Below are 23,210 nucleotides of genomic sequence, written 5' to 3' on the forward strand. Positions count from 1 at the left end.
CTTTTAAAATGAGCCCAGTTTTGTATACAAAAGTGGGTTCCTTCCCAACAACTGAAAATATTCTAGGGTTATTTTTAAGAATGGACCAATTGTTCTCAAAAATCTTTTTCACTTGTTTGACTTGTCCACAAAAAGGAATAACCATAACCCTATGAAATTGTTTCTCCTCTTCCAAAATTTTCTTTTTTTCCTGTAGTACATCACCTAACAGTGGTTTAATTTTTTTTATCCCACTCACTTTTGACATATTCTACATTTTTCTCCACTATGCTAGCTGGATACCCTCTTTCATAAAATAGTTGTGATAATTTTTGTAACTCTCTATCTACGTCTCCCTCATCAGAAGTCATAAGAGCAACTCTAACTAGCTGACCTTTGGCTACTGTTTTTTTTTTTTGATGGTGGGAGATTACTAGTATACTCTAAATAGGAATTACTAAATGTGGGTTTTCTATAAACATTGGACTTGAATTCTTTACTTATTTTTTGTATAAATGTATCCAAATAATAAATACTTTCTACACTACTAGTGTATGCGAATTTCAGAAAACTAGATGAATTGTTCAAAAATTACACAAATTCCCTTATTTTCTTCCATACCTGTCCACAAAATGAATACATCATCCAAAAAACGCACGCACATTTTAATACATCTAAACCACTCACTAGGGAAAATTGTAGTTTCGTCCCTTTCTAAAAGCACCATATTAAAGGATTGTGAAGGGTGATGACATCACTCATTTTTAACAGTATTTAAAGGTTGTACTATGGAGTGCAGTTAAGATTCTGATGAAGTCCCTAGTTTAGGGGATGAAAGCTCTCAATCTGCATTTTTGTATGTTGGAAGAATAAAAAACAGCTTGGACTGAAGAGTTTGGCTGACTGATAGTGTTTCCTACTGCTTCACAGTGTAAGTTAGAAGAATAAAAACAACTAGACCAAAAATCCAAACAAACTGTGTAGAAACAAAGAGATATGGCCCAGCAAGCTGTAATCAAGTCAAACAAACTTTAATTGTAAGCGCTTTTGTCAGAGCTAATGCTCTGACTTCTTCAGACAATCAAAACCAAGTCTAAAAACCTTTAAATACAAATCAAGTATCAATCAATTAAATTTACTCTTATTTAAAATAAATTAGTTAATTAACTAATCAAAAATACGTGAAATACATCATTAAAAGTAATAAAAATATATTAAAAATATATGTATAAATATTTAAACATGTTGTAGAATGTTAAAACATGTTAAAAATGCGTTAAAAATAAGAAGTATGGATACCTAAAAAATGTGTTGTACAGTTCTAACTCGTTTCATTATTTTAGATGTATACCCGTATGTTAGAAATAGTAGCCAAAGGAATGACCAACCCTGTTTAGAAACCATTCTTTCATATACATATAAACAATCTATTCGATATTTATAATTATATTAAAGTGCATAATGAACTAAAAATATATATTAATAAATACATAAGCAAATCAACAATACTTTACTAACCCTCAAAAGAAAAAGCTGATATGCATAAATCACTAGGTATGAAAATTAATGAATCAATTAATTAATGAGTCATATTATATATGGGCTATAGTATATAACCGTACTCAATTTTAGTACATATAATCATAATAATGACCTAAATTTATCTATTAAGTGCTTTAAGCTTTAGAATACACTTAATAGATACATATTCTTTTAAACACGGTGGAATATATGCAGAAGTACGAATTTGCCACATTAACTTTTTCCTCCAGCTTTAGCTCCCAGGGGCCACCCCTGGTATCATACACTACTTGTTCTAAAAACTGAAAACTATGTGTAGGATTTTCCATAACATGTTTGGCTAGATCATTCGTGACTACTTTTTTATTTATACTATATTGGTGTTCGTAAATTCGTTGTCTAAATTTTCTTTCCATTTTCCCAATATAGTATGTGCTACATAGTTCGCATACAGCTACATAAACTCCTTTCGAATTGCAATTAAACTTATCTCTAATAACATAATTCCTATCTTTGATGTTCAATTTATTACCTATTTTGATACGTCTACACTATGCACAACAGCCACACCTACTCATCCCAGTATCAACTTTATACTGCTTCTGCCTTTCCAATAAACTAAACTTTCTGAATAAAATGGGCGTGGATCACTAACTTATGCTTGTGCCAAGTAAGTAGACTCCAAATTGAAGCACTTGATTAACAATGAACCACAAATCTGCCGCGATTCATGGAGTTTCTTGGAAAGTATCAATAAACTAGAGTTTAATAAAAATACAATTTTTCTCACTGTCAATATAAAAGATCTATACACAGTCATTCCTCAGAAATTAGGTGTAGAATGAGTTAGGGAATTTCTGAACATGAAGGGTATGCATGACAGTGAGATTTACATAATAGAAACTCTCCTCAAAATAGTTCTAGCTAATAATTATATGTATTTTAATGGTGATTTCTATCTGCAAAAAACAGGGGTCGCCATGGGCTCACCCTGTGGTGGCAGTTTTTCGAACTGTGTCATGGCGTATTGGGAGAGGACCCTGTTATTAACAACCCTCATTTTCAGAATTCTGTCACTTGGTACACAAGGTACCAAGATGACATGTGTTTTATTTGGAATGGAGACGTAACTAATATTGAGGACTTTATTGAAACCATGACACAGATTACCAATTTTTTAGAATTTACTTTCCAAATAGGATTGGAATCTATTAACTTTTTGGATGTTAATTTAACAAAAATGTGGTCAACAATAGATATAAAAATACAATATATCATGTGGTCAACAATAGATATAAAAATACAATATATCGCAAGCCCACCTATTCAAATGCATTTTTGCATTTTACAAGTAGCCATCCACATCACCAGAAAAAAGCAGTAGTAAAGGGCCAACTAGTTCGAGCCGCGAGGATGGTGGCTGCAGATAGGGACTATAAAGTTGAATGTGAATTATTGAAGTCTATGTTTTTACAGAGAGGGTACCCAGAAAATTTTCTTATACCTATTTTCCATGAAGTTAACTTTAAGAGGGAATCAGGTCATTTTAAACCAATTCTTCAGAAAGGATATGATGAAAAGCAATACAACAATTTTGTTCAAATCAACAGTAGAAGCAAAGAGTCAGGGCCTAAGCTAGGTAGTAGTTTTTTGATAACATACTCAATGGATGCTAAGTATATCAAAGATATAATAATCAAAAACTGGGCAATAATAGTCGAAGACGGTAATCTTAATAAAATGTTGGGAGCTGGCCCGTGGGTAACTTATAGAAGGGGACCTAATATTAAAAGTTTATTGGAAAGGCAGAAACAGTATAAAGTTAATACTGGGATGAATAGATGTGGCTGTTGTGCACAGTGTAGACATATCAAAATAGGTAATAAATTGAACATCAAAGATAGGAATTGTGTTATTAGAGATGTTTAATTGCAATTCAAAAGGAGTTGTTTGCGTAGCTGTATGCAAACTATGTAGCGCATACTATATTTGGAAACGGAAAGAAAATTTAGACAACGAATTTACGAACACCAATATAGTATAAATAAAAAGTAGTCAAGAATGCTCTAGCCAAACATGTTATGGAAACTCCTACACATAGTTTCCAGTGTTCAGTTTTGGAACAAGTAGTGTACGATACCAGGGGTGGCCCCTGGGAACTAAAGCTGGAGGAGAAAGAGTTAATGTGGCAAATTCGTACTTCTGCATATATTCCACTAGGTTTAAACAAATATGTATCTATTAAGTGTATTCTAAAGCTTAAAGCACTTAATACATAATTTTAGGTAATTTTTATGATTATACGTACTAAAATATAGTGTACGGTTATACACTATAGCCCATATATAACATCTGACTCAATTTATTTATTTGCATACCTAGTGATTTATGCATATCAGCTTTTACTTTTGAGGGTTAATAAAGTATTGTTAATTTGCTTACGTATTTATTAATATATATTTTTAGTTCATTATGCACTTTAACTAATATAATTATAAATATCGAATAGATTGTTTGTTTATATGTATATGAAAGAATGGTTTCTAACAGGGTTGGTAGTTCCTTTGGCTACTATTTCTAACATACGGGTATACATCTAAAATAATGAAACGAGTTAGAACTGTATAACACATTTTTTGGGTATCCATACTTCTAATTTTTAACACACATTTTTAACATGTTTTAACATTCTACAACATGTTCAAATATTATCTTTACTGATGTATTTCACGTTGTATTTTTGATTAGTTAATTAACTATAATTTATTTTAAATAAGAAGAATAAAAACAGCTTGGACTGAAGAGTTTGGCAGACTGATAGTGTTTCCTACTGCTTCACAGCGTACCTTTGCCAAAGATACCACTACAATGTAGACAGAAAATGACTGACTTTAACAACTCCCTTACTTATCGGTGTCATTCTAAGGGGGTAGAGTTTTTGTCAGCTTGGGAGGACATGATCGACAGATAATGCTACTTTACCAGGGATGGTCTGCACCTGTCCCTGCTAGGCTTTTGAATATTGGCTAAAACATTATCCACACCTGCAGTTCCTTTTTTAGGCAATGAACTTTTGATAAGCCTATCCATATAGTAAATTCTATACAAGATAAAAAGTCTCAACCAGAAGCTCCACTCCCTTAAGTGCTGCTCACACTGGGGAGTGCTGACATCTATGCAGCTACTTACACATGATTTAAAGTTGCAGAAAGCACCCCAGCAACACAAGGCTATAACATCTTTCACACTTTTAGACCAGCTACTGCACAAGAAGGAAGAGGTTAGGGTGTCTCAATCTACATAAAAAGTAAGGACACCTCAAATTTGATCAAATAATATGACATGCTTGAGCTACTCCATGTCCAAATAATCTTAGGTAAAGGCTATACCATATCCTTGTTAGCTATAGGTCCCAGTCTATGTTATAAGCCATACCACATGCGTGAATGTACTAAAGTAATTCACAATTCAGCCCAACACCATATTCAAGGGCGACTTCAACTATCTCGCTATAAACTGAGGTACATAACCACTAACGTGCAGGCTTAAATATTCCTGGGTTTTGTCAATGCAAACACCCTGCAACAGCTAGTCTGCACACCTACAAGAAGTACAAATATATATAATAAAGCTCCATCAGGGACACCTCCTCCTACAATATGTGGAATAAGCTACATTAGGAAAACAATCTGTCAACTTAAAAAAACTGTTACTGTATACCAACATTCACATAATGTACATTTGTGGACATCTTTGTAAATAAGTTATGTTTGTTTAATATGGTGTTTTATATATTATATCCATATCCAAGTTGAAACATTTGTGAACATCCTATGAAAATATTTGTTTTTATTTGAAAATCAATAAAGTTTAAAAAAAAAAAAAAAAAAAAAAAGTAGTACAAATATCCTGGATAGGGTATAAGAGAACAGTGCACACCCACTTGTGTAATGTCCTCACTGATCAGATCACATCAGAAAGCAGTTGCCCTTCAAATACAAAGGCTAAACACTCAGCAAACCCCAGAACCTTTAAGAACTTTTGCAGTGCTATCTTCAGAAGGTTTAGAACATTTGCTTGGACCTCCTAATTGCTTAATACCTCCTATTAAGCAATGGCAGAGTTAAATTCCAGTCCCCACCAACTCAGGGAATACAGTGGCCTATAAGGAAGTGTTTAGGGAAACCCTATACAAGCATGTAAATAACTGCATAGAAGTTGCAGTACCAAACTGACATAAACTTAGGACAAAGTCCAAAAACAAGCCCCACTGGTGGCCCCCCCCCCCCCCGTACAATTAGGTTGTACTATAAAAGACAGAAAATCCTATCCAAAAATAGGAAGTGCTATGCCAAAAAGACAAAAAGCTTCCTCATCAATCTATCAGTCTCAACAAGCAACTCAGGGGACTACGAGTCCACCAAAGCCAACTAAGGCTACAGGTCACCATAAGGCATTCTTATTTACGCAACTAAATGGAACACCCAACAGTGTGCTGAACAGTAAATGGAACTTCCTATACTGAAACTTGGTATATAGCAGATATGCTAACCGATACATTTAGCTCCAATTTCACCTACCTATCATCTCCTAGTCCCCCAGGAAATACCCTCTACCATTTCTTCCCAACTATCAGTTAAAAACAACTGCACTCTCCAGAGCTAAAAACACTGCATCAATAGGTCCTGATATTATCACAGAAAAATTCTAAACAGCTTGAAACATGATCGGTTAGCCACATGAGACCACATCCTCCAGACAGGCTTTGTCCCTAGGGAATAGAGGACTGCAACAGTCATCCCTCTACACAAAGGCGATCAATAGACTCATGGAACTACAGACACACAAGTTTGACTAGTCTTATATGCAAGGCCATTGTAGAGAATTATGTGGACCTGATAAGCAAAGACATAAGAAATACTCAAATACTGCACCCATCCCAGTTCAGTTTCATCAGAGACAGGTCATGCCTACTAAGCTTGGTGGACTTCTTTGAGAAGATCACTAGAGCCATGGATGGGGCAAAACAGTACACACCGCCTATCTTGAGCTGGCAAAGGTCAGGTATTGTAGACAAACTCACAAATGTACTCATAAATCCACAAGTCACTCGATGGACAACCAAATGGCTCATAGATAGGATATATGAGCTTAGGGTGGGGGAATCAACCTCTACCAAGAGGCCTGTTACTAGTGATGTCCCACAAGGTTCAGTACTGGGACCTCTCCTGTTTGGAATATACTTCTCTGAAGCCCAGGCAAAGGTAGAAGGCCTTTGGGTGATCACATTTGCTGAAGACAAGCAACTGGGTCAATCACTGAATTCCCCAAAGATGAAGATAACCTCCAGAAGGGACAGACTGTCAAGGTCTGGTGCCAGAACTATGGCCTAAAAACTCATGGCAAAAAATGCACAATTATTCCCTTTGGGAAGATGACCACCCCTGCAAATTACAACACTGCTAACACTCACCCAAGAGTAGAACCAGTGATAAGGGACTTGGGAATTCAAGTTAACAGTAATCTAAACTTTGATCACAATTTGTTCATAGCAGTGAGAAAATCCTTTTACATCATGCAACTTATAAGTAAGGGCATGGAGTCCAGATCTAAGGAGATCATAGTCCCACTATACTTAGCCCTTATTAGAGCAATGATCAAGTACAATACACCCTTCTGCATGTATCTGACTTAGGCATTTGCAACAGCTGAAGCAGCCACAGAGGTCCCTCACTAAAAGAACACAGGGTGTAAATAACATGCCCTATGCAGACAGCCTCAAAGCCCTGTCCCTGTACTCAGTCTCCTACAGAATACTGGAGGGCAATGCATATTTTAACCTACAAGCCATTCTCTGATCCAACTCTGTGATTCGCTGCACATTCACAAAACAAGCAGCACTACCTTGCCCGTGACAAACAAAACATGTTGGTGGGAGAGGTATGTGTCTCAGAGATTACCCCTTCTCTGGAACAGACTCCCCATTCATGTGCAACTAAGCTCTTTCAATAAGTCTGTTCAAACTCAATTTGGACCAATGGATGGGAATTCCAAACTCATGCCTGTGAAGTTGCGGCCCTTATGGACAGGAGCAGTCTTTACATGCCCTAAGGTCCAAGCATATAACAAAGAATTCTAGCCTGTAGACATTGATAAGTGGGAGAATTGGGGCATGAATGGCTAGGCTTAAAAAGGCTCTAGGGCCTTTAAGACTAGTAACCTCCTATGATCTTATGAAAACGCTTTATATTGACATCACACAAGCTCATGTCAACGTATGAGGGAGAGGATTTAGCTCTCAACTGCCCCTGATTTTGACTTAATTTCTCTCCCTTTCTCTCTTAATCCCTTCTTAAACTGGTCGCTTTTGGAGAAAAGGTAATGCATTATAGTTAATTAACAAGGACAATAATTCTAGTTACAGACCTCTTTTTCTTCAATAAATATACATCAATTCATATTTTCTTATTCTGTCGATGTCTCAAGTTAATAATACTCATGTTTTAAAAAGTCTCCCTGAACGTCCATGATTATTTCGGGATTGGTTGAGAGTTATGGGGGTACAGTTCCTTAATTCTTAAGCAAAAAAATTAGAACAAAGCTCAACTGGGGGATCCTAAAATTATGTTTAAGTCACTTTAGTCATAGGTGACTCTAGTCAGGCACACTGATGTCCCACTCACCAGGCTGAACAAGGAGAAAATTACAGTCAGCTACCGGTCGGGTGCCAGGATCCGCCACATAATGCATGCACTCAAGTCACTCCACAACAAGTACAAATACGACTCTCATTGTCCATGCTGGAGTGAATGACTTGAGACTTACCTCCATTGACTACATGAAAAGAGACATGGAAGAGCTCTTGGATCATGTGACCCAGGCAGGTATGACCCTAGCCCTGAGTAGCATCCTGCCTTCGCCCAAAATGATACCACAGTATAAGGACAAAATGAGTGACTTCAACGATTGGCTAAGCTTCTGGTGTCATTGAAAGGGGAGCCAGTATTTGTCTGCCTGGGAAGACATGATTGACAAACCACGATGCTTTGCCAGAGATGGTCTGCACCTGTCACCCCTGGGATTCAGGTTACTGGCTAAAGTTCTTGCCACCTATAGTGCCTTTTTTAGGCAAGGTTCAAAGGATAAAACCACCACTGTAACAGATACAAGCATGCAAAATCTGAAGGTAATGCTACTCAATTCTAGAAGTCTAAACCTCAAAATGCACTCTGTCAAGGCACTCCTAAAAATGGAGAACATCGATATCTGTGCAGTAATGGAGACCTGGTTCAAGGCTCCAGACAGCACCCCTGCAATACCAGGCTACAATTCTTACCACACTTTTCGTCCACAAAACCAATACCGAAACACTAAAGGTGGAGGAGTGTCCATATTCACCAAAGATATTCACACCTCCAGGCTAGTTGCCCAACACAATGCATCTGAAATTCTCCAGGTGCAAGTAACACTAGGTAAGACTGCAATCCAAATTGTAGCTTGCTACAGATCCCCCACCATGCCCCAAGATTCTCACTACACCTTTCTAAACATACTGAAAAATATTAAGATACAACCAAACACCCTAATACTGGGTGATTTCAACTACCCTGCCATTAACTGGGAAAACTACTCGGGTACCAACTCCTTTTCCCAACGGTTCTTGGAATTCATAAATTCCAATGCCCTGGATAAACTAATCCATTGTCCCACCAGGGGCTCCAGTATCCTAGACCTGGTCATTACTAACATGGGAGATAATCTGTCGCCCCCTCATTGGTCAGGTCTGACCATAAGCAAATCACCCTTGACATCCACATCCCACCCCCCAGTAAGGAAACCTCCTTAAAAAACTTCTCCAAAGCCAACTTCATGCTACTGAAGTCAGAAGTGACAAACTTCAAGACACCCACGCAGACGGGATCTGGAAGTTCAATTGCAGAATCCTACACTAAGGCACTGTACGAGCACATCCACTCATGTATGAATCGTGCCATCCCAAATAGAACCAAAATGCTCTTCTCCAAAAAAAGGAAGCCAATCTGGTGGTCCCCTGCTATAAACAAACTATACAACAGAAGGAAGAAACTGTTGCAGAAAAGAGGAAAATCCCAGGATGCAAAAAACTCCCTCACCAACCTCAGTAAGAAGCGGAGATCCTCATAAAATCCTCAAAAGCTAGTTACGAAAATAAAAGTGCCAAAGATTCCAAAGACAACCACAAGGCATTCTACAGTTATGTCAAGAATCTAAATGACAATGCTCAGATCTGCTTTGAGCTACAACAGAATGACATTAAATATACTGATCCCAAGGATATTGCCAATATCCTGGCAGATCGATTTAGTGCCAACTTCACCCCCCTCTCACCCCCTAAAGGGCCCATCGCAATGCCAAAAGATTGCCAAATTCCGGTAATCACGGCCACACAGGTAGAAACCACACTCTCCAAAGCTAAGAATACAGCATCCATGGGACCAGATGACATCCCAGGCTGGTAACTACATGAACTACAAAATGAACTGGCACCTCACCTAAGTGTCATACTTAATCATAGCTTCACCTCAGGCTTCATGCCCACTGAGTGCCGCACAGCTACAGTTATCCCTCTCCACAAGGGAGGAACTGCCTTGGATCCCGGGAACTACCGTCCCATCAGTCTGACAAGCCTGATCTGCAAGGGCATGGAACGCATTATCATGGAACTTATAAACAAAGACATTGGCAACCTTCAAACACTGGACCCCACCCAGTTTGGGTTTGTGAAGGGCCGATCTTGTCTCCTGAATCTGATTGACTTCTTTGAATCAATCTCCAGAGCTGTGGATGAGGATAAGGCAGTCCACACAGACTATCTGGACCTTGCCAAGGCCTTCGACACCATCCCACACTCTGGAATCATAGATAAACTTACTATGCTGGGTATAAATCCCTACGTCACTCGATGGGTTGTCAACTGGCTTACTGACAGAACCCAGAAGTAGCCGACTCCAAATCCAGCTCCAGACAAATGACAAGTGGAGTATCTCAGGGTTCAGTCCTGGGACCACTCTTGTTTGGCATCTACTTCTCTGTAGTACAGGCCAACACTAAGGGACTCTGGCTAACAAAGTTCGCAGATGACTGCAAACTGGGAGCCATTACTGAATCCCCAAATGATGTGGATATTCTACAAAAGGCCCTTACAGAAACAGATGCCTGGTGCCAGAGCCATGGGCTCAAGCTTAATGCCAAGAAATGTATAGCTATCCCCTTTGGAAAAAACGTGTACCTATGAATTACCACATAGGTGGCAGGACACTAAACATCGAAAGTGTGATGAGAGACTTAGGGACATAGGTGGACAGTGGTCTCACTTTCGATAACCACATCGCCACAACAGTCAGGAAATCCTATGTGGCACACCTCATCACTAAGGGCTTTTCATCCTGAAAAAAGGAGGCCATTGTCCCACTGCACTCATCCCTCATTAAACCCATTATAGAGTATAATGCCCCATTTAGTATGTACCTCACAAGACATCTGCAACAGCTGGAAAGGCCACAGAAATACCTCACTAAAAGAATCACAGGCCTAAAGCAGATGCCATATGCTGACCATCTAAAAAAACTCCAGCTGTACTCTGTGGCATATCGTCTATTCAGAGGCGATCTCTGCTTAACATACAAGGCCATGTCAAACCCTGAGCTGTTGGACATGCTCCAATTAAAGAAGTCCCAATCCCTCAGAGCCACACGCTCCAGGGATCTAAACCTTGTCATCACAATTAACAAAACATGCTGGAGGGATAGGTTCCTGACCCAGAGACTCACCATACTCTGGAATAGACTGCCCATACATGTCAAGCAGAGTGCCTCTTTGGCCCTCTTCAAAAGGAACCTTGATGACTGGATGGGAGATAGGAAATTCACCCCTGGGATCATGTCAGTCACCCTGCTAGAAAAGGGTCCAGAGAAGTAAATATTGTGGGAAGACATATCCAGGAAATTGTTATGGCTTGGCTTGCATAGGCCCTCGGGCCGATAGCCTAGTACCAAACTATGAACCTATGTTTTTGTTTTAAATATTGCTCTAATAGGGTTACCACCTGTCCCACTTTGCGAGGGACAGTCCCTCTTTGGGCAGTTGTGTCCTGCAAAAAATGTGAAAAACTGGCAAATGTCCTGAGATTTTAGGACAAAAGTATTTTCTATATTTTATGTCATAGTTGCATAAAACAGTTCTTCTGTATCTGAAACACCTAAATGTTATAAGAAACAGAATAAGGAACTAAAATGCTACAAGAATAGACTTTTATTCAGGCAAAAAACTGAAGTTCTGTCCTTTGTACTGGCCGTGGGTATGTTTTGCCCTACAAAATCTGATGTTTGTAGCACAAATGTCCCACTTTGGGCATTTGGAAAGGTGGCAACCCTATGCTGTAATTCAATTACGTTAAAAGGGCAGTTTTGCATCAATAAGAATTTTTTCTGAAGAATAAACAGTATTAAACTCTAATGACCTGACATTCTTGACTGACTTTACTCCCCACTGATTTACCAGGAAAAATCAAACATTTTAGGAGGGGCAGAAATACAAGGCATAACTGGGGACATTTGAAAAGTATGGATGGGAACAAAAACAAAAAGCACATCATACCAAGCATAGTTAAAAAAATACAAGTTAATTAAATCAAGGTTTGGACTGCCGCCAGCATACGTGATACACAACTATGATATACTAACCAGCTTTGTCCTGCAGTCCCGGTTTTGATTTCCCTGAAGGCTCCTCTTACACAATGACAGTGTTTACAAACATAATAGTTAGCCTTTCTCAAAAACATGTACTGTCTTATCTAATTCTGTCCGTTCCCCATGAATACAGCACATCCTCTCTCACCAAAAAGCACATTACCTTTCAAACACCCTACACAATTTCCTTTGCGGCTGTACAAGTTTTCAGTCAGATAATATACGGTTATAATAATCGCTCACGTCAGCTGGTAGCACGGGTGGGCGAGGCCGTTTGTTAGCAAGCACGTGCTGCTGTTAGTATGCTCAGCATGCTGTAAGAATATAGCAACAAGAAGCTGGCACAGTTTTGGACGTTGATGACCGGGAATGAATGCAGTTTTACTACCCATGTCTGCAACAAAAAACAAGTCTGCATTTGAAACAGCAGCAGGCATGCTATGAGAACCATCAGGGTTCATACGTTTAAATTAGTCTACATTAAGTGCAGTTCCAATAACAACGCGCTTACTATAATTAACTGGAGTTTCCCTTTAAACAGAACAGCGATGGAGTTTAAAAAAGAAGAAGATGCACTATCTACTCACCCACGAATCGCATATAAATAATTAAACGCGTAAGTTGCAGGAATAGACAGTAGAGATAATAAGAAAACTCCAGTTCCAGCTCGGGCGGTCATTGTAGTAACTTCCTTATTCTAACTTTCTGAAAAAGTTAATTTGGACGATTTACCGTTGTCCGTTCTTCAAATTATGCTATTTTTCCTTTTCTTAGTGTGAAATATCACCCACACCTCGAGTCCCGTCCGATGCCATGTAGCATATAAAACAAGTAATAAATGTACTTTAAATGTGATACGGTTAGTTGGCAGTCATAATAAAAATCTGCATTATTATAACACGTAATGAAAGAATCCTCAACAGAACGCAAATGCTATGCATGCATCCAGCAAGTCTCTGGGATGCTTCGGAGACAATTGCTTTCCAAAATACCAACCTTCAAAAAGAGCTACACCGCGACCGCGTACAGTGATGTAACTTGATTGAAAAGCCAACTGGCCTATGTAAACAGATTAGCCTTATGTAAACTAAAAGGGAGGACATTTATTACCTCGCATGTAAAACAGAGCAGCATGCGATAAAAGATGCGAGATCAAACGTGACAGTAAGCGAATCACCCACTTCCTCAGCGGTAACTGTTTAAAGTTGTACAGCCACTGCCTTAATTCAAAGCTGCTGGTTTTGTCACTTATAAAATGAACCTGCGCCTTCCATTAACACACACCCGACCGCAGTTTCTCGGACTACACAGCCATTAAACTAAATTATATCCTTAGCTCTCAACCTTCCATCTCCAAAATGAGGAGCACTAGCCTTCATAATGTGGAACAAATGGGCAAAATGTGGAACATGTATAAATTGCTTACTAACAACTTCAACTTGGAAGGTCATAAGATGGTTAAAATATGATGGTTTTACTTATATGAATTAATATGATTTGTTTCTATTCATCATAGATATCAGTTAAAATCTTCCTAACACTGAATGTGCGACAGACCCTTTTAATGTAGAACTTCGAGGAACATGAACTTTTTTTTAAGAGTCCAAATGAGGTATGTTCCTCATGAGCTACACTTGAGAGGTGTGCCTGAGATAGCCTCCTTTGAGATTGTGACAATAAAGACAGTGATTCAAAATGTGGCTGTATAATGTTTCACTTAAATAATCACAGGACCTCACATTGAACAGGAATACCAGTTTAGGAGCAAGAGCAGGAAAATGTGTTCAGCATGTACCTGTGGGCAGGTGACCCATTCAGCTTGTCAGGGCTCCATATGAAAAAGCTGATTGAATCATACATCCAGATTTTGCCTAATATTTTTGACAGACATTCCTCATAAAATTTGTGGTTTTCTGGCAAATCATAGAAGACTGAAGTCAGTAAATAATGGCATACATTTCAGTTTCAAACTTCATATCCTTCAGAAAATGCATGCTAACACAACTCCTATTATTATAGTAGCTTTCTAAGTTTATAGGAGAAATATTTAAAGTCTGTCCCTATTTGTGGGCTTTTGTCCCCCCATTATTTTAGGCTTTGTCCAGATTTATTGTGCTAAGAGGTTGAGAGATATGGAATGAAGCCAAATGTAGACTAACAAGCACAAAGTGAAGGGAGGGATTTAGTGTGATTTCAGCTAAGTGGCAAGCAGGGGCGGAATACATAATGGTAGACTAAGGCCCTGGGAATGGAAACTAGGTTTTAAGACATGAAATCTCATTACTGTACAAGGATAACCTTAGGTGAAATGGAGCCAGAGACAAAAAGTTCTATGGTACCCCTACCCCTGCTGTCCACCCCATCACCAGTGCTTCCCCCATTTCTATCCCATTCTGGCTTCCATGCATCATCCAGAATACTTTATTTGTGCTTTCTCACACTTTGCCTTACTCTTCAGCTATTTTTTTGCATCTTTTTAACATATCCTAACTGTCCAAGACTGCAATGTAATAATTCAGATTCAGAAGTTATTGGGGTTCTAGTTTCCCTGAGGTGCATTTTAGAGTTTTTTTTCTAACCTTCTCATCCAATGATGCCCTGAACAAAAGTCATGACTAAGGAAAGAACTTCAGTCTTACACTTCAGCTTTGCTTTTTCTTACATCCTTTTAATACACTCTAACTGTCCAAAACTACACTTTAATAACTGAAGAGGAAATAATTCATTTAAGCCAGGCTTATGGGGTATAGTGCCCCCCAGAAGCCATAAGGTTATAGATGGCCTGAAGTACATTTAAGTATTTTTTCAAACTTTTTGATCCAGTGAGAGCCTGAATAAAAATCATAGAGAAGTCAAGAAATGCATATTTACTTTTTATTTCAAGAAAGAAATAAGTTATATCTAAGGCTTAATGTTTAAACTTGAGATAATAATAGTTCTCAATAAAGTGAGAAAGCAAATGCTTGTGAAGATACATGAATCATATCTGGGAATAGTTTCTGCCTACCTACCCCCAAAAAGTTAGTAATCTTCTGTATATCCCCACGGTATTAGTTGGAGATGAAAGTGAAGAAACAGGCATGTATTTCAAGTGGCTGCTGTCATACATATATACAGCATACCTCCTCATCCCTATCTCCGAATGATAGCCACATTCTGGGTAATCCTCTGATATCAGACTGTGACAATTTGAAAGAAACTAATAGAACACGGTAACATAATTCAACCTGTTGCTATCAAACATATATAAACAGCAAGTCTCCTTACCCTGCCCCTATATACATGCTTGATCGTTAATCTTTAGAAAAGTGAAAAAAATGATTACAGTTCTGTATCCCACCTTGTTGCATCTAGTCAGTACACTGCTGTAAACATGCTACAATGACCTATGCACACCTCTGAGGTTGGATTGTGAGAGAAATTAAAATTACCACACTTTTCCAAGCACCACACAAGATATAGTAATTTTCTGTGCACACCTCTAAGCCTTATTTTAATACCTTTATTGAATTAACACTTAAGACATAGGCAAACATATATTTGTGTAAAAGAAAGCAACCACATTAACATGTTCCTTGTTACAAACATTATACATAATATATATTCTTTATATGATTATCATCAATTTAACATTACATAAATTGTTCAATTCCTGCATTCCCTTAAACCTCACTCCTCCTCCAAAACATTATTCTGTGTGTATTTTTCCCACAATTTCCATTTATTTCTGTCCAACTTCCTCCTAACCTTTTCTAAACATCCCACTTCCAGTCCTTTCATCTCTGTTACTGTATTCAGATACTTCAATGCAGCTGATTTAGACTTTGATTTCCATTTTTCAGTAACTGCTTTTTTTGGTCACCACCAAAATTAAACACAACAAGGCCTTACTATGTGCAAGCAAGTCAGAGCCTGTGTCCCAGCTTAAAAAAAATCTGTATATATATATATATATATATATATATATATATATGTGTGTGTGTGTGTGTGTGTGTGTATATATATATATATATATATATATATATATATATATATATATATATGTGTGTGTGTGTGTGTGTGTGTGTGTGCATATATATATATATATGTGTGTATTTACTAAATCAAATCTATTTGCTCACCCAATATTTCTGATAGAGTATGCTGTAGGGAATTTTTAAAGTCTGCCAACTTATTACACTCCCCAAATTTTTGTTCCCAGTTACATCTTTCTTTCCCATCACACCTCTAACATTAGCCACATTCCTGAGGAAAAAATATTTGGAGTCTGCTTGGAGTATAAAATGCCTATGCAAACACTTCCAAGCAAAATTCCTAAATATTCTAGACTTTGTTGCATATTTGAGGGCCATACACAAGTCTTCATATATTTCCTTGTGATTGTTTATCCAGTCTCTCTTCCCAATCTTTTCTAACCTCCTCTGATTGATTCCTTTTGTTATTGTACAATATTTTACATGTCCTTGTAATTATCCTTTTTTTAATAACAGCTTCTGATGTAGATTCAACTAAAAACTATACCAGAGCAGATCTATCACTTAGGATTTCTCTATCTCTTTATCTCTTTCTATAGTCTGATATCAGTCCCTGATAGGGAAAGCAGTCTCTAGCCTGCAGTCCAAATGTCTACTTGGCCTTTTCCCATTCTATTATTGGTTATGCTGTATTGAAGTAACCCTTGGTCAGACTGTGCATAAGTGGTTGTGGCCTGTATGACTGACATGCCAGATGACTATAATGTCGTATGCAAATAAAGTATGATTGACTGACTGTGACGACCGTGCCCTGGCCCAGCAATCAAGGAGCCTCAATCCTCACCACTAACACCAGGGAGGTTGCCTCCTAGAAGAGGAAAAGATAACTAATACAACACAGTAAAGTACAATTTCCCTTAAGTGCACACAGAGATCACAGTCAGTCTGGGGCTGGCTGCTCCCTTGCTCACCAGGTCCCCAATAAGACTCCCCACTGGCACAGCTATAGGGTCCAGGTCTCAGCCTAACTGGGCAAGCTAAAACCTCCAGTACCCTCTCTGTCCAACCAGTGCTTCGTGCCCCTGCCCAAGTAACTGACAAAACACACACACACTTTGAGAAAAGTATTTATACAACTTCACAGACACTCCTGGGAAAGGCTGACAGATTCTCCAGCTGTGCCACTTCACCCAGACTATACAGTAGTAATTACTGCCACCACCCAGTTAATAATATCAGCTACTAAAAGGCCCTTAAAAGGGTGTCCAATTATTACTGGGCAATATTAATATCCAATGGTAATGTGACTATACAGTCTAAGGCTTATTGGAAGGGCTTAGACCATAAACTCTATAAATATATAATGTACTCTAAAGCATACTTTATCTCTACACAAAGCAGCCACAGGTAGAAGGTTTTAAAAAATATTTAATAATAAATAATTAAAACACAAGACAAAACTACTACACCACAGAGATATCTAAGAGTTCACAGATCACACAGAAACTTAAAATAATACAGTAGGACAGGTCTGGTTTCAAAGAAAAATACCTAATTAATCTTTACTAGCTTTAACTATTCCTACAAGATATCACAGTGCTAAAAACTTACATGTGAGCATAAGCAGAGTGCTGATAAGTTAGATGTCCAGATCAAAATGCTCCAGGTCTCTTATTTGAAATAGTATTTAAACATTACTAACAAACATGTCTCTAAGGCCCTCCCAAAATTACATCATTTTGACACTTAGGTTTTCCCAATATTCATATTGCATAATCTTAACACCTGGTCTGAGTTCTCAGGCCACAAACTGCATTATTTAGCAATCTAACACCTCCTCAGAAACTTACAACGAAACAAGACATTTCACATGTATATGCTAACAGAAACTAAAGCAATAAAAGCACCTTCCACATCTAAATTCTGGTCATAAACTTTAGCCTTAAAACAATGGGCATGAAATCTTCATCCAGCCACCCTCTGGCCAAATTCTAACATGAAAGGATACAACATGCTTCACTGGGCCAGCAGAATGCAATGTTGTCACATATTTTGCAATTCCACATTTCACAGTGTTTTCTTACATTTAAAAACACAAGCCTGTATTTTACATTTATTTATACAGCTGACAGAATTATATATGAAATTCTACCTGACTAGGCTGGCAGCTTTCGCCCATCTCTCTCCAGTCATCACACTGACATGTAGATTTTACAGTGATATTATGCATACATTGGTTGTTGATTGACAATATATGGAAATCACCTCTGTACATTCTCCTGATACTGAGAGGCTCCAGAGCTAAATGAATTAAATGCTGCAGGTGTTAAATCTAAGTTCTCGGACATTTCCCTTTGCCTTAGGGCAATGAATTTATTTAAAATAAGTGGAGTGAAGGTGCACTTTTAAAAACAGATTGTTTCCTCCTTATAGATAAAAAACATGCATCCTGCCCTTTGAAATGCAGGTCAGCCTCAGCACTTAGTATACAAGGGAAACTGCATTTTATGAAGTGTATTTTCCATATTAAAAAACAGGCAATTCCTTCATTTTTCTTACTTGTAACTTACCAGAGAACTGGCAGGAGCTACTGAAGGATTTGCTTCTGGTGTACAAAACCTGAGGAAATGTCTAAATTCAACAATAATTACATAAATTAAATTACCTCCTCCTAAAGCTCAGTAATATCATTCTTGAAATCACTGGGGATTCTGCCAGGGGAGAAAAACTGCCTTAACTGTGGCTATAAGACATCCCTTGTTGCTCACAGATTGTCCTTCGCTTGGAAGTGTAGAGCAAAGAAATCCAGACATAAAAGTGATTTGCTGACTAAGGACTTTTAATGCTTCTTCTTAGGTTCATAGGTTCATAGGTTGGTACTAGGCTATCAGCCCTAGGGCCTATACAAGCCTAGCCATAACAATTCCCTGGCTATTTCTTCCCACATTATTTACTTTCCTGGACCCCTGTCTAGCAGGGCGACTGACGTGATCCCTGGGGTGAATTTCCTTTCTCCCATCCAATCGGCAAGGTTCCTCTTGAAGAGGTCCAAAGAGGCACTCTGCTTGACATGTATGGGCAATCTATTCCAGAGTCTGGGGAGTCTCTGGGTCAGGAACCTATCCCTCCAGCATGTTTTGTTTATTGTGATGACAAGGTTTAGATCCCTGGAGCGTGTAGCTCTGAGGGATTGGGATTTCTTTAAGTGTAGCATGTCCAACAGTTCTGGGTTTGACATGGCATTGTATGTTAAGCAGAGATCGCCTCTGAGTAGACGATATGTGACAGAGTATAGCTGGAGTTTTTTATGGTGGTCAGCGTAGGGCATCTGCTTTAGGCCTATGATTCTTTTAGTGAGGTATTTCTGAGGCCTTTCCAGTTGTTGCAGATGTCTTGAGAGGTACATACCAAATGGGGTGTTGTATTCTATAATGGGTCTAATGAGGGATGAGTACAGTGGGACAATGACCTCCTTTTTTCTGGATGAAAAGCCCTTCGTGATGAGGTGTGCCACATAGAAGGATTTCCTGACTGCTGTGGCGATGTGGTTATCGAAGGTGAGACCACTGTCCACCTGTGTCCCTAAGTCTCTTATCACACTTTCTGTGTTTAGTGTACTGCCACATATATGGTAATTCATGGATACATGTTTTTTCCCAAAGGGGATAACAATACATTTCTTGGCATTGAGCTTGAGCCCATGGCTCTGGCACCAAGCATCTGTTTCTGTAAGGCCCTTTTGTAGAGTATCCACATCATTTGGGATTCAATAATGGCTCCCAGTTTGCAGTCATCTGCAAACTTTGTTAGCCAGAGTCCCTTAGTGTTGACCTGTACTTCAGAGAAGTAGATGCCAAACAAGAGCGGCCCCAGGACTGAACCCTGAGGTACTCCACTTGTCACTTGTCTGGAGCTGGATTTGGAGTCGGCTGCTTTTACAGTGTGGGTTCTATCAGTAAGCCATTTAGGAACCCATTGGGTGACATAGGGATTAATGCCCAACTTAGTAAGTTTATCTATGATTCCAGTGTGGGGGATGGTGTCAAAGGCCTTGGCAAGGTCTAGATAGGCCGTGTGGACCACCTTACCCTTGTCCATGGCTCTGGAGACTGATTCAAAGAAGTCAATCAGGTTCAGGAGACAAGATCGGCCCTTCACAAACCCAAACTGGGTGGGGTCCAGTGTTTGAAGGTTGCCAATGTCTTTGTTTATAAGTTCCATGATAATACGCTCCATGGCCTTGCAGATAAGGCTTGTCAGACTGATGGGACGGTAGTTTCCGGGATCCAAGGTGGATCCCCCCTTGTGGATTGGGATAACTGTAGCTCTGCACCACTCAGTGGGCATGAAACCTGAGGTGAGGCTATGATTAAACATGACACTTAGGTGAGGTGCCAGTTCATATTGTATTTCATGTAGTACACAGCCCGGGATGTCATCTGGTCTCATGGATGCTGTATTCTTGGCTTTAGAGAGTGCGTTTTGTACCTGTGTGGCCGTTATTACTGGAATTTGGCAATCTTCCGGTATTGAGATGGGCCATTTAGGGGGTGAGAGGGGGGTGAATTTGGCACTGAATCAGTCTGCCAGGATATTGGCAATATCCTTCGGATCAGTATATTTAATGCCATTCTGTTTTAGCTCAGAGCAGATCTGAGCATTGCCATTTAGATTCTTGACATAGTTATAGAATGCTTTGTGGTTGTCTTTGGAATCTTTGGCAATTTTATTTTCGTAACTAGCTTTGGAGGATTTTATGAGGCATCTCAGTTTTTTACTGAGGCTAGTAAGGGAGTTTTTTGCATCCTGGGATTTTCCTCTTTTCTGCAAAAGTTTCTTCCTTTTGTTGTAAAGTTTGTTTATGGCAGGGAACCACCAGATTGGCTTCCTTTTTGGATGAGAGCATCTTGGTTCTATTTGGGATGGCACGATTCATGCATGAGTGGATGTGCTCGTACAGTGCCTTAGTGTAGGATTCAGCAGTTGAACTTTCAGTTCCCATCTGCATGGGTGTCATGAAGTTTGTCACTTCTGACTTTAGTAGCATGAAGTTGGCTTTGGAGAAGTTTTTTATGGTGGTTTCTTTACTGGGGAGGTGGGGGGGGATGTGGATGTTAAGGGTGATTAGCTTATGGTCAGACCTGACTAACGAGGGGGTGACCATAGGTATGGAGCATTGATTTCCCATGTTGGTAATGACCAGGTCTGGGATATTGGAGCCCCTGGTGGGACTATGGATTAGCTGATCCAGGGCGTTGGAATTTATGAATTCCAAGAACCGTTGCGCAAAGGTGTTGGAACATGAGTAGTTTTCCCAGTTAATGGCAGGGTAGTTAAAATCACCCAGTATTAGGGTGTTTGGTTCTATCTTAATATTTTCCAGTATGTTTAGAAAGGTGTAGTGAGAATCTTGGGGTATGGTGGGGGATCTGTAGCAAGCTACAATTTGGATTGCAGTCTTACCTAGTGTTAGTTGCACTTGAAGAATTTCAGACACATTGTGTTGGCCAACTAGCCTGGTGGTGTGAATATCCTTGGTGAATATTGACACTCCTCCACCTTTAGTGTTTCGGTCTTGGTTTGGTGGCCGAAAAGTGTGGTAAGAGTTGTAGCCTGGTATTGCAGGGGTGCTCTCTGGAGCCTTGAACCAGGTCTCAGTTACTGCACAGATATCGATGTTCTCCATTTTTAGGAGTGCCTCGAGAGAGTGCATTTTGAGGTTTAGACATCTAGAATTGAGTAGCATTACCTTCAGATTTTGCATGCTTGTACCTGTTATGGTGGTGGTTTTGTCCTTTGAAGTTTGCCTAAAAAAGGCACTATAGGGGTGGCAAGAGCCTTAGCCAGTAACCTGAATCCCAGGGTCGACAGGTTCAGACCATCTCTGGCAAAGCATCGTGGTCTGTCAATCATGTCATCCCAGGCAGACAGATACTGGATCCCCTTTGAATGACACCATAAGCTTAAGTGACAAGATTTGTATATTTATTTCTGTAGTAAGTCAGTTCACAGTTAAATTTGATGGCTGAAGCACTTTGTTTTCTGTTTCTCAAAATAAACAATCAAGTGTTTTTGTCTTGTTTTTTTTTTTTTTTTTTTTTTTAAATTTCAGAACAGTAAAATGCTGAATGTATGTTGTCAGTGGAAAAAAACACAGCTTTCTACTGGTATTCTAAACCATGCAAGCTTTCTTCTTTCTTTTAACCACCATCACTAGATTCTTTCCAATTTTGTACTTAGACAAATTAGATTTAATACATGAAGAACCACTATACCTTTCCGTATACCGTATGAATATCCATGTAGCCAGTGCAGGCATCACCATGAATATTCAATCATTATTCGTTCACATCACTGGGTGTTGGGTAGTGGTCGGAGTTTGGGTGGAACCTGCTACTGTGCATCCGGGGGGGGGGGTTACTTCAATATGACATAACCCTATTACCTTTCAGTAGTTATTTGCTCTCATTACCTTGCTTGCTTTGCCAGTTTTCTCCTGTAAATTCCAGCCCCATCTTGGCTCTTCTCTGTACCTCTAATTCCAATCATGCCTATCAGTAAAATCTCCTTTCTCCAGTCTCATGTTGGCTTGGTTCTTTAAATATTTTCTGCCACTTTATAAATATAATATTCTGTATGGCTGTTGTTATTCTCCTTAAGGATCTGCATCTAAAATCTCAGTATATCTTTATTTTTTTTAATTCCCCCTGCTTCATCATTATCCCTTTCCAGTCTGAATTATAGCTTTCTGCTTGTATTATGTATATGAGCTTTAAATGTGTAGTTCTAAAATATTCATTCAAGTCCAGTAATTCTAAACCACCTAGTTCTATTGCAAGGATCAACTATACCACTTGACCCTTGCCCTCTTCACCTCCAAGATAATATCCTTCAACTCTTTTGTCCACAACTTCTCCTCTGGTTGATAAAAATATGCCTGAATTGTATATAAAACTAATAGACTAAAAGCATTTTTCACTGCATGTATCTTGCTGTCCATATCCATGAA

At 38.9% G+C, this 23,210-nt stretch overlaps 1 protein-coding gene across 3 annotated transcripts in view; it reads right to left on the reverse strand.

Annotated features, from left to right (window-relative positions):
* The window catches only part of TM6SF1 (transmembrane 6 superfamily member 1), a 1,348,214-nt gene extending 1,334,866 nt beyond the window's left edge, over positions 1-13,348 (reverse strand). Inside the window, exon 1 of one of the 3 annotated variants that reach the window (XM_044077795.1) lies at positions 13,224-13,348. Coding sequence is in view for 2 of the 3 variants with exons in the window: in XM_044077792.1 (XP_043933727.1) it covers positions 12,222-12,319 (98 nt within the window). In the remaining variant the exon portion in view is untranslated. The other 2 variants (XM_044077793.1, XM_044077792.1) reach the window with 2 other exon arrangements.
* Positions 13,349-23,210: the final 9,862 nt, after the last annotated feature.

This window comes from Protopterus annectens, chromosome 7.part0, assembly GCF_019279795.1.
Source record: "Protopterus annectens isolate FY-2018-M chromosome 7.part0, PAN1.0, whole genome shotgun sequence".
NCBI lineage: Eukaryota > Metazoa > Chordata > Ceratodontiformes > Protopteridae > Protopterus > Protopterus annectens.